The sequence below is a fragment of the Apaloderma vittatum genome, unplaced genomic scaffold, assembly GCF_000703405.1.
Source record: "Apaloderma vittatum isolate BGI_N311 unplaced genomic scaffold, ASM70340v1 scaffold11483, whole genome shotgun sequence".
Classification (NCBI taxonomy): Eukaryota; Metazoa; Chordata; class Aves; order Trogoniformes; family Trogonidae; genus Apaloderma; species Apaloderma vittatum.
Window position 1 is genome coordinate 86688 of NW_009708653.1, and position 12632 is coordinate 99319.

At 55.0% G+C, this 12632-nt stretch overlaps 1 protein-coding gene across 1 annotated transcript; it reads right to left on the reverse strand.

Moving 5' to 3' along the window:
- Positions 1-1963: 1963 nt before the first annotated feature.
- Positions 1964-10816, reverse strand: TNNT2 (troponin T type 2 (cardiac)). The gene is made up of 14 exons (XM_009866644.1): positions 10779-10816; positions 9830-9840; positions 9043-9072; positions 8203-8241; positions 7093-7128; positions 6777-6810; positions 5798-5858; positions 5546-5662; positions 5098-5175; positions 4873-4984; positions 4377-4491; positions 3857-3947; positions 3301-3341; positions 1964-2012 (listed from the first exon to the last, which is right to left on the reverse strand). Exons 1-14 carry the CDS (start codon positions 10814-10816, stop codon positions 1964-1966), a joined length of 852 nt encoding a protein of 283 aa, XP_009864946.1.
- Between the last annotated feature and the right edge of the window lie 1816 nt (positions 10817-12632).

Here is a 12632-nt window from a genome sequence, read left to right on the forward strand (position 1 = left end):
TGGGGACAGCACGGGGGCACACAGAGCCACTCACCAGCACCCAGCACCCTGCACCACGCTCCAGCAAACCTTGGCACAACACGCTGCGCCACCACAAATCATCACTCAGCCCAGGCAAAGCTTGGGATGATGCCAGCACAATGGAAGACCCCAGAGAAGACCCAAGAGTTCTCTGCCATGTCCCAGAGATTCCTGCCATGTCCAGTGGGAGAGGGAGAAGGGTAGGGTCGGTGGCAGGGCTGGGTGCTGACTCAGCTGTTCTGGCACGGCTGTGCCACCCAGCACCAGGCACAGGGAGGGAGGTGCCAGGCAGGGAGGGAGCATGTGGGTTTTGGCCCCGGCGCACAAGGAACCGGGCTGGCGAGGGGCCAGCACACTGCCGAGACAGGCAGCGCTGTGGGAAGCAGGGAGTTGCCTCTGTACCCCCACCCTGGGCGCTGCCAGGCCCCAGGGATGGGCAGAGCAGCTGCAGTGCTGCTCCGCGGCACCAGGCACCGGCACTGCCACAAAGGTTTTGAGGGTGAGCCTTCAGAGTCTGAGAAAAGGGGATTTTTTTTTTTTTCCAAACTAGACCTTCCTGGCCCAAGTGCTTCTCTTCCCCAGGGCCATGCATCAGGCAGGGTGGAAACGTCACTTGCCTGACCATCACTTGGCCACACTCTGAGTATTACAGGTCCCAATACTGCCACCCTCCCCAGCTCTTCCCTTTTGTCCCAGTAAGGGAAGACATTCATCCCTCCACACCTCTTTCTTGAGGAGGTGGCTGGTAAGGGGCTGGTTGTCCTCCATCTGGTGCCTCACTGAAGCTTCCTATAGCCTTGGTCCCCAAAGCCTGATGGCATAATAGGCAAAATAAGTCATCATCCAAAAGGCAGCAAGATGCTCCCATGTCATTGGGTCTGAGATGGGAAGAACAGGCAGCTCCAGCAAGACAGGGGACAAAATGTCTTGCCAAAGGTCAAGAAGCCTTTGGAGATCCTGTGCATCCATCCCTTCTCTGGGAAATGCCTCATGGATGCTGTTTGACAACAACTTGCCCCAGGAAATGGTCATGCAATCTAGTGTCTTCTGCTGGCTGACAGTCCAGATACACACTGCAGTACCACTCGGGATTATGAGGGTGGTGTGCCTCTGTGGGCATAGCATGTGAGAGCATGCTACGGAGATGCCTACAGCTAGATGAAAGAGATCTGCACTCCCGAAAGGGCAGGTAGATATTCTCCCCACAGTGACTCATCTCAAGTCTACGTTGCATGCTATCAGAAACAGGCAGAGAAGGCGAACGCAGATAGTCTGGGCCCTATAGGAAGAGGTGGAAATAGGAATGAAAATGGCCTGGAAGCAGAGTGTGTGACTAATCCATGGACCAAGAGGCTTGGAAGCAGTGCCTCTACCTGGGCTGTCCTCCAGGACAACCCTTATGCAGAGAGAAGCCAGGGGAGCTCTGGCTCATCAGAAACAGGAACTGAAGTGGCCGTAAATAGGATTGCCCCAAACTCCAGCAGGAAAAGCAGGTCAGGCCACTGAGGCCTGTTACAAAACCTCCCAAGGACTTCAGGTGTAAGATGCTCTGAGGCAAGGGGACATGTTATTCAGGAGGTCCTGGGTGGTTGCTGCATCCTCTTGCACCCTGGGTGCAACTGCGCTAATTCGGTCGAGCTCTGCTGAGACTGTCCTGTGAGGGTTTCCTCTGCCCTCAGAGCTTCAGGACGGAGACAACACCTGCACCCCCTCATGGTTCTCTTTATTTACAGACACAAGATCAACTGGGGATGTGGAGATGAGGAACGGCACCTCACAAGGCACCTGCCCATCCCGACAGCGCTGCGCCTGCAGCTAGGTCTTTGCGAACTCTGTGCGGTGGGAGAGCGTGGTGCCGGCTCCACAATGTGGGGAAGCCAGCTGGTCGACCAAAAAGCAATAAACCTCTCTGTGGCTGAGCCTCCTTTGCCTTCTGAGTCATCTATTTCCACCGGCCGCCCACCATGGTCTTCCCACGGGCAGTCTTTGACCTGGAAGGGAAGCAAGAAAAGCACGTGTGAAAAGGCATTATTGACCATGAAAGGAGGGACAAGGTGGGTGTCATCAGTGGTTCTGTAAAGAGGACAGGACCATCTCCAGTTGAGGCTCACTGCCCTGTGGGGAAGGTCTTCAGTGGCCCCAGGTAAAACCTCGGGACCTGAGTCAGTCCGTGTATTTTGGGACTCTATGGAACAAGTTCACGCATTTTGCCACATGTTTCTAAGGAGCCCTGATTCCCTTCCCATGTTTTTCCCTCCCAGGGAACCTTCAGAGAAGAGTCAGTGAGTTGGATCTCTGTTGCAGAGTGACAACCATGGCTGCGGGATCCTTTTCCCAGGGACCAGAAGCCAATGCCCACCACACCAACATCAGGGGAACAGGCCCTTCGCCGGGCATGGGTCAGCAGAGAGAAGGAAGAGGAGGCTCGGATGGACAGTAAAGGGCATTTCTGGCATTTCTTAGAGGCACCAGCACAGCTTTGGCTGCCAGTCCCTGGCATTGCTTCCTCCCTCAGCACTACTGCTAGCCTGATGTCAGCCCCGGCGTCCATGCAGCACACATGTAGGGGGAGACACACAGACCTTGGGAAATGCCTGTACTCACCCTTTGCTGCAGCGACAGGCCAGGTTGGGGCAGAAAAGAAGAGAGATTTGAGATAAGTTTGCAGGACATGTTGCTACCTGACATGAGGGGCAGGCTGAGCACCTCTCGTGGGAGATGGCAGGGTGGGACGGAGACGTGAGAGCAGCATGGACTCTGAAGGGTGAGGGTTAAACAGCCATCTCCACCCTCCTACAATGGGTCCCCCAGTCCTTTCAGGGAACATGGACATGGGCCGGGCTTCCCTGACCTTGCAGGGCTGCACGGGTCACACAGTCTGTGGGATTTCCCCTCCTACGCAAGCTAGGATCTCCAGCACCTTTCCTGAGATGCTGGTCAGAGCCACTGCAGGGACAGGAGTGGTCAGGGGCTGGTGGGACCTGGCAGGACACAAGAGGTCTCCTCAAGGTGCAACCTCAGCCGGGGGCTATGGGGCAGGGGGAAGATGGTGGAGGTGGGAGGCAATGGAGGGGTCTGGCAATGGGGGCAGAACAACATGGACCGAGGTCCCTGGCCCAGATCTGTTGGTCAATCAACAGAAGTACCAGAGGCAGGAGTGGGAAGGACAAGAGATGGCTCTGCAAGGGTGCAAGAGAGCCAGGATACACACAGGAAGGGAAATGAGGCCAGGGGAGCGGGGAGATGGAGGGATAGGAGAGGTCGGGGAAGGGAACTTACACTTTCTGGTGGTCGCTAACGCGGTTTCGGAGGACGTTGATCTGCAAAGAGAAATGCAGGCGGGTGGTGAGACCTGGCAGGTGCCCTACAAAAAAAAAAGGGCTAAGATGCATCACTGCTCACTCTTCCCCAGCAGTGTGGGGGCTAGCACGGCAGGAAGTCTGTTGTGGTGTAAAGCACACATCCCCAGGAGCTGGGGGGTCACAGGGTCACTACACGTCCCTCCCCACAACTGCCACATCCACCAGCATCTCTTAGATGTGTGCTCAGCCTTGCCGGGGTGGCTGGCAACTGCTGGGAGGGTTGGTTTGATCCTGACACCTCTCCAGGAGGGAGCAGACGTGGCTCTGCTTTCAGATGGTGTTTGTTACCCCATGAAAAGGGGGACACAGTCCTCTTCTGACGCAGCCAGCTTTCCTGGGACAGCACCCTCAGTCAGACAACCCAACCAAGACAACCCAACCAAGACAACCCACTTCATCTCCCAGATGGGGAACAGAAGGAGCAGCCAGGCACATGGAGGACAAACAAGCTCACGAAGGACCTGGCGGCTCACCTCGTATTTCTGCCGCTTGAACTTTTCCTGCAGGTCAAATTTCTCAGCCTCCAGGTCACGGATGGTTTGCCACAGCTCCTTGGCCTTGTCCCTGTTGGAAGAGCTGGCTGGTGTCAGTGCAGGTCAGGGATGTGGCTCACGAGGAGCTCACTGCAGGGGACAGGGCAGGGATGCCACCAGCTCGCCTGCTCCCCCAGGATGGGTCTGTGCAGCTCCATGCCCAGATGAGGATGTGCTAACCGGGTGGTGATCCCAATCCCACACTGGATCAGAGCCCCGGGTGAGGTGAGGACTCTGGGGACTTGCAAGTCCCACCCGTGTGAGCGTGGCTCCCTCTGATGGCCGGAGCTGCCGGCAGCAGACGCGGGGGTGTCATAGCTCTCCTCTCAGCTGTGCCATCACCCTCTTGTCTGGGCTGCAAGCTCCAGGCAACCTGCCTCAGCCCGGGATCGTGCCCCGAGAGGTGGGACCCCAAAGCAGAACCCCTGTCCTGAACATCCCTCCTGCAGCCCACGCTCACCTCAGCTTGTCTTCATTGAGGTGGTCAATGTTCAGGGGCTTCCGTCGTTCGCTGAGGATCTTCTTCTTCTTTTCCCGCTCTGTTTGTTTCTTCCCACCCTTTTTCTCTGACTGAGGAAACCACCAGGCCATTGGAGGGAAGGAAATCTGCCCAGCTTTTGCTCTACCCGTAACGCCAGCTCTGCCCCCAACACCTTCTGCTTTTGGGACTCCAGAAGCACGTGAGGTCCTCAAGGAAATTTTGGCAATAGTGGGCAAAACCCCACTGCTTCCCTCCATCCCTGAGACAGGACTGGACCCACCCTGGCCAGCATCTGCAGCTCACTTTGGCCCTCCGACCGCTGCTGTGACCCAGCAATGGTGTCCGGTCTTCTTCTGTTTGTAGAAACCAGTCTACCAGCACTGAGAACATGCACAGTGCTGGGAGACCAGCCCATGACTGAGTCCTTCCCAGGAGCACCAGCAGCTCCATTGCAACCACCTGGGGTAGAATCACACCTTTTGCATGTAGCCTCCGAAATGCAGCATGTTAGACAAAGCCTTCTTCTTCCGCGCTTCCTCCTCAGCCCTCTTCCGTGCCTCCTCTTCCTCTTTGCGAGCTCTTTCTTCCTGCCAGGGCCAGAAGCAGACAGATGAAGACTCATGGACTGGCTTGCACGCAACACACAGCTCATACTCCCATGTGCACCCCAAGACCACCCTGTTCCCGGAGGAAGACTCACGGCCATGCGGGCTTGGCGCTCCTTCTCCCTCTCACTGCGAATCCGCTGCTGCTCTGCCCTCTCCGCTCGCCGCTGTTCCTGCACAAGGAGAGGACGTTGACTTGGACACCCTGGGGAGTCTTCATCCTCTCTGTCTCTAAGGACACATCCCTGACCCCAAAAGCCCTGAGACACCCCAAAAGGCAGATCTGCTGCTCCCATGACTCCCAAGGGAGCGTGTGGACTGGTGACCATGGGGGAAGGTGCATCTCCGTTAGGGACTGCAGCCTCACAGCAGCCAGACCAGGGGCTTCCCAGGCACAGGGGTGCAAAATCTAGTTCGAATCTCAGGCTCTGTCTTCCAGGGACATTGGATGTCTCAGGTCTTGCTGTCAGGAAAAGACCATGGATGTCTGTCCATGCGGGAGAGAGTGGCAACAGCGACCGAGCGGGAAGGCTACAGACGTACAATCCTGTCCTTGAGGGACATGAGCTCCTCTTCCTCCTTCTTCCTGCTCTCAAAGTGGGCTTCAATGAGGGCCTGTAGTTCATTCAGGTCCTTCTCCATGCGCTTGCGGTGGATGTCCTGCACCAGAGAGGGACAGCAGTGACGGTTACGCTCCCATGAGTGAAGCCCTCCAGGAGCTGCAGAGCTACTGGGCACAGCATGGAGGAGCGATCTGAGGGGATCATCTCTCGGGGTGACACCAAGTGTACTTACATCAAAATCCAGTCTCTCACCATCGGGGATTTTGGGAGGCACCAGGTTTGGCATGAAGACCCTGCAACCGAAGGTGAGGAGGAGGATGGTGAGTCTGCAGCAGACACCTGGGACAGGATTGTGCCTTTCATCCATGCACTGATCCACCACCTCCGAGCCTCGCAGTCCCCAGGGATGCAGAGTGAGCACATTTTGAGGACAGGGAAGTGTCATGCTGCTTGCTGGAAGTTGCCAGCTGGACAGCCTCAGAGGAAGACCTCTAGCATTCCTGGGAAGTGCTCCAAGGCATCCACATGGCTGGAATAACTCTGCAAGCTCCAGGCAACTTGGCCACGACCTTTTGCCAGGCACCCTGGGGCTGGCAGCCACCCAGTTGCTCACCTAAAAGAGCACAAAGGAGCTGGAAACCATCCTCTCATCCTCTGTGGGCTTGAGGGAGAGCAGGAGACGCTCAGCAGGGGCCCATAAAGACACAAAGGGGTGACGACATGGCAGCTGAGGACAGCTCTGCCTCCCACGCTGCAGCATCCCATGGGTCCACAAGGATCCGCAGGTTCCTGGCCATGGTTCACAGCCCTGCTCTTTCAGGCAGGTGCTCCTGTCCCTGGGTTGCTGGCATTCATGCAGATGCTTGCCTCATGCTAGCCATGGCCAGGACACAGTGCAGAGACAAGACCCTGGCTGTGCCATGGGCTCTGTACCCCTGGGTAGGGTGCACACAGACTTTTTTTCCAGCTGCAGGTCCACAGGGCCTTCTCCAAGGAACAGACAAAATGCTTCAAGACCTCATTCTCAGGATCCTCCTCATATTCTGTGCTTATCTGCCTGTTTCTCTCTCTTTTTCTTTCCATATCCCCTCTTTCATGCTTTTGAGGCCTCATTGTCCCATGTCCTTTATGGATCATGGTGTTAAGCCCATCACACAGAGTATCTGCTCTGAGGTCAGACCTTGCACCAGAGAAAATGCACCAACACTTACTTGGGTTTTGGCTTCGATTCACCTGCAGGTCCCCAGGAGCAGGAAAGAAAGGCAGTGTTAGTGTCACAGCGGCATTTGCTTTCACCCCTTGATGCAAACCCCACAGCACTGAGCTGAGCTCCCCCTCTCCCTCAGCAGCACGGGCTGTGCTGTGGCTCATCCTCCAGCAAAGAGGCACAGGCAGTGAGGTGTCCCGCTGTGTGCCAAAACCCAGGACACACGGACATGCTCCTGGATGAGCAGAAAAGCCCTTGGTACCTCCTTACACAGATGAAGGGACAGTCCCTCCCACCCCAGAGAGGAATGAGGATGGATACTTCACCTTCCCCAGGCTCCTGCTCTCGGTCCCCCTCTCCACCTGTGGAAAACAGGATGCTCTGGCTCCTGGTGGCCAGCTCAGCTGTGCACCCTCCCCATGGACAGAGTGAGGTTGTTCAGACATGCTTTTCCCCTCTGCACCAAGCTTATCCCCACCACAAACCCAGCTCCATCCCTCCAGGATGAATGGGGACACAGCAGGTTGCTCACAGACATCCCTCGCCCACTGACAGACCAGGAGAACCCAAGGTCCTCCCCAAGAGGAACTTGGAGAAGCTTTGTAAGAACTCAGGCTGGGAGAGCAGGGGTGCTACCCTCCCCTTCAGTATTTGTCTTAGCTGGACATCACAAAGCCATCCCTGCTGCTGGCAGAGGATGGGACCTGGGCAGCTCTGTACCATTTACTGCAGATTCTCTCTCTTCAGCAGCAAATTAATTCAACACCAAAAGTTCTTTACAAGGGACCAGTGTCTTGGCGGATCAGGACTGAAATGGCCAAAATCGTCTCTCCTTCGCTCCTGCTTTACCTTCTCCTGGTGCTTTTGTTTCATCTTCTTCTTCTGTTTGAAAAGCAATGGGGAGAATATGAGCACCTGTGGCTGGGGGCAGCCATGTCCCCTGAGCACTGAGGAGTCCCAGCACCCTAATTTGGAGCACGGCTGAGATCTCAGCCTGGGGACGCACATCAGGCAACCATCTGCTCCGACGAGGTCTCATGAAGTCCAGTGCTCTTTGGATGGTGAGACACATCAGAACACAACCCCAGCTCTGGGAATCACCCCTCCAAGGCTATGGAGACCTCTTGGTGAAAGAGATTTAACTCATTTTTGGCATTGTTTCAGAGTGCTGGACACAATCTCTTTGATCAGCAGCCAGCAGAAAACACTGTTATCCTCGTGATTGCAGGACCATGGCACTTGGTAGAGCAAGAAAGAGCAGCTCTGTTTTGACATCTCCTTGCTGGAAACTGTAGGTACAGCTGCCCCTCTGTGCCATTGGCCCCCTGTTGCTGTCTGTGCTGGGACACCCCAGGCCCTGCTTGGCACCCACCAAGCAGAACAGGGCTCCCACCGAGCCACAGGAGCTCGCTTGCAAAGCCACCACGCACCTTCTGCCTTGGTTTCTGCGGTCTCCTCCTCCGCCTCCTCTACCTGTTCTTCCTGACCTGTGGAATAAGGGGCAGTGTCAGTCCCACGGCCGTGGCCCCCTCGGTCCCCGGTGCCAGGAGAGAGAGACCTGGGGAGACGCAGCTGCTGGAGGAAGAAGCAGTGTCTCGAAAAGCAAAGGGCTTCACTCTAAACTTTACCCAAGGGCTGTCCTCTGCATTAGGCAGGCTGAAAAAGTAAAGATGAAGGATTTACAGCCACCTCCTGGTTTGTCCCTCACCCCCTCTCATGCTGTTGTGCTCTTAAGCACAGGGATGGGGGGAGCAATAGGGCTGTAGGTTGGACTTAATGATCTTAAGGTCCTTTCCAAACTTGATGTTTCTATGATTCTATCGCTCTCCTCTAACCAGCGATAAAGACGACTGGCTGGCATTAGAGAACGTGCCTTCGGCACCTTCACAACCGTATTTCCGACACTGTTGGAGCATTTTTCCACTGGAGGGAGCAGTAGCCCCACAAGTCCTCCACTGGAGCCAGAGCGATGCTGGGACGCTCAGGTCCTGGGAAGACTTGTGGTCCCACAGCGAGAGAGAAGGAAAGAGAAAGAAGATAGCCAACCCCGAGTGCGTCTGGTTGATAGATGCAAGAGAGAAGCCGCAGACGCGGCAGCAGAGACACACAGCACAGCAGGGCAGGAAGGGGGGAGTGCAAGAAGCAAGAGAGAGAAGTGGAAGAATGAAAGAAAACCATTTCCCAACCAAGGAGAGGAAAAAGACACACCGACCCACAACATATTCACAGCAGCAGTGAAGAGACGAAATAAAGAAAGGTGCAATAACTACCGTCTTCTTCCTCTATCCATTCTTCCTCTTCTGAGCCAGGGAGGAGGGAAAGGAATAAGTGCAGAGGTTAGTTGGGCGCCATAGAGCTGCAGGTCGTAGCTCTGGTGTGCATGAGACAACTACTCTAGCACTGAGTGCTTTTCCTTCTGTACCTCTTTTTGTTTTATAACCTTCAGGATGTTTTGCTGGGCAACAGCCTGGGCTGCCTGGCAGTGCCCTGAAGCAGCAGGAGGCTCAGCAACACTCAGCTCCCCAACCCAGCCCCAAACACCCAGCCCAGCCGTGTCCCGGAGCGGCTGCGCACACCGTGGGGTTTGCTTCTTCATCGGACTGAGGCAGTTGGAGGTTTGTGCTTGAGCATCACTAATACACGTTCAGCTCAGGCTCCAGCTCTAGAGTTACTGGGCTCACACTTCTGCCACGTCTAAGTCCAGCATTTCCACCCATATTTTGAGTCAAGGGATCGCTCTGACAAAAAAGATCCCAAGGAAAGTCAGGCTGGGTTGGATCAGATGAAGAAATCTAGAACATGGTCATGATTTGCCCTTTGCAGTCATGGAGCTCACCACTACAACCCACTCAAGCAAAACAATGAACCAACAGCACTTGTCTCTCGGTCCCTTGCCACAGCCCACCAAGCATGTACCTTCTTCCACGTACTCCTCTTCAGAGAGCACACGCGCAGGCAGGAGAGAGGAAAGGGAAAAAGACGCAGGTTATTGAAGCTGCTCTGACTATTTCTTAGCTTCAGCCTTGGGGCAGACGCAGACGCTCCACGTCCTCTTACCTTCTTGCTCCCTGCAAAGCACAACAGAAATTCACAGCGTTACAGAGATCCACCGCGCCGGGGCACGTGTGTCCATCAGTGAGGCCAAAGGGGAATTTGAAGTTTGTTCAAGGCTGTCTCCCCTTTTTCATAGGACTGTTCGAGGGCTACTGTGTGGCATGCTGTGAGGTGGCAGAGGGGACAGGACAAGACCCAGGCAGGCTGTGAGTTGCAGGAGCTGGAGTGCTCAGCTGACACCTTGGCAGTGGCCAAAGCACAATGCTGTTTTGCAGCTTGGGAGGATGGAGCCACCATGGTCTGTAATCCTAGAAATGGGTCTCTCACCTCACACCTTTGCCCCAAAGTCCTTTTCTGATCTTGGGGTAGAGGCACAGTCCATCCTTGGGTGTATCCAAGGGACGCTGGGCACAGGGTCAGACTGATTGCTGGGACGTGCAACTCTTGTCATGGCATTTAAATGTAAGAGAAGGATTGAGATCTGCATTTTCTGCTGCTGGATGAGAAGCAGGAGCTGTGTTTGGACTGATGCCCAGACCCACATACCTCAGACACCGAGCCCCTCCTCTCTGGTGTGCACCTCGTGGTCCAGCAGCCATCACACAGCAAAAGCTGCCCTCAAATTTGGACCTCGGGGAGCTTTGCTGTGGCAGGAGGACCCCAGCAACAGGAGCAGACTGGTGAGGTCAGCTTTTCCCAGCTCTACCTCTCTGATTTGGACTGCAGCAATTTGAACACTGTGATACAGCTCCTAATGCAGAATCCCCGGCTGCTGGGGGTCCCGGCACTGTCACAATAGTGGCACTGGTGGGCACAGGGTAGGGGAATTGATGAGTGCTGGGGTAATGATGAGAGCCAGTGTCCCCCAAACAACATCCCTAAGAAATGCTGCAACCCTGCGGGAAGGCAGGAATGAGGAGAAAGAAAGGGTGTTTGAAAACACGCCACTCACTGCTCGTATTCTTCAACAACCTCTTCAGCGTCCGACATGCCTGGTTATCTGGCGGAATTCAAGGCAGATTGGAAAAAGCGAGGGTTAGGAGCTGAGATAAGGACAAGCACAGCCTGTCCTCCAGCGCCCGAGACGGGGGCACAGAGATGCTGCGTCTCTCCAAAGCTCTTGGAGCTTCGAGCTGTCCCCAGCCAGGCTGTGACAGCCTTATCACCACAGAGATAAGGCTCCTGCTCGCCTCCCAGCCCAGGATCGCAGCTTGCCCCAAATAGGAGGCAGGAGATTAGCCACAGTTTCATGCAACACCGATAACTGCTGTCAGGAGCCATGTCCGGGACACGCAGCTCCCCTCACCAGGTGCTGTGTTTGCTCAGGGCACGGGAAAACAACCCAATGTTCGGCTTGTTTCGCTTCCTGACTATTCTTAGCTCAGCTGGGATGTAGAAACTTGCGGGGATGGCCCGTTATCACAGATTTACAGTCCTGCACAAGCAACAGCACGAGATCACAGTGGGATCTCCCAGCCCTCCAGGTGCTCTGGAAAAGGGGCACTCTGTGCTCAGCAGGAGCGTTTGTCTCCTGATCCTGGCCCTGAAGCTGAGGTTGGCTAAAATGGGTAATTCACAGCCTGGTTTGGCAATAGGACTAATAACTCTGCAGAAACAGCCATGCTCATCTTCCCAGCACACCCGTTTCCCTCCTAGCCACAGCTGAGAGGACTTTGCTCATCATCCCATCTCATTTAGCTTCCACCCAACGCTCCACTGTGAGGTCTGCACGGACCAGCCCCATGACCAGCCCCAGCCCTGGGCATCGCAGAGCAGCCCTGAGCATCAGCCTGTCCACCACTCATGTTCGTGCCAGCCCTCAGCAAAGCTGGGATGCGGCAGGACAACGCAAGGCAGCTCTAGAAATAACTTCCATGTGCTAAACCACCTGTTCCCAGAGCTTCGCTTCGCTTCTCTTCCTGCTGCGCGTCTGGGAGCAACTGGTCCTGGCTACATCTGTTGAGCATTTATTACCCAGGATGGGTAGGACAGGCTTCGGGATCTCTCGCTCAAGATGCTGAATCCAGGATTGGAATCCACAAGTTACAGGAGGGATGTCTCTGCATGCCCGTGGCTGCCGGGGGGTTGTCAGATCTCGCTTCCGAGCAATGACTCAGAAGGTGCTTTTTGGAGACAAATGAAGTCAGAACTCAGCCCCGTCTGCCTCGGCTTTACTGCCTGCTCCTGCCACCGTCGTTCCCGCTGATGCATCAGGGCTTGGTCCTAAGCACCCCCCTCCAGCACCATTCACTCGAACCCCGCTCCCATCAACCAGCAATTTCTGGCCCTACTTTTCCCCCAGGCTCTGCTGCCCGCAGAGTTTGGCCAACTCACTTGTGTGGCCTCTGAGCACCCAACACCTCACATATTCCTTTCACGACGCAAGAGCAGAGAATCCCTCCTGGCCAAAACAAAGCAAACATGGATTTGTGAAAGCTTATTCCTATGGTTCCTTTCACCCTCTCTCTCATACATCGCTAGATCCCACCAAACATTTGCTGAGGAGCTACAACAAAACCAGGACTGTTAAGACAGTAGACAAGAAAAGCTGGCATTACACCAGAAAGTGGCTCTAGGAAATATTCATCCATCCTCTGCACAGAAACCGATAAACCTTTCCATTAAAGCTTTGGAATCTTATTTTGAAAGAATTAGGAGAACTCAGCAGACCTATCACAGAGTTGGAGAGGAAATATTACACTGAACAAAAATCCTCCATCTTTTCCTGTGGATTAAATACTTCAGATATACCTCACATTCCTAGAAAGCCCCTTCTCTGTTAGCTCAGAGCTCACATCTCTGAGGC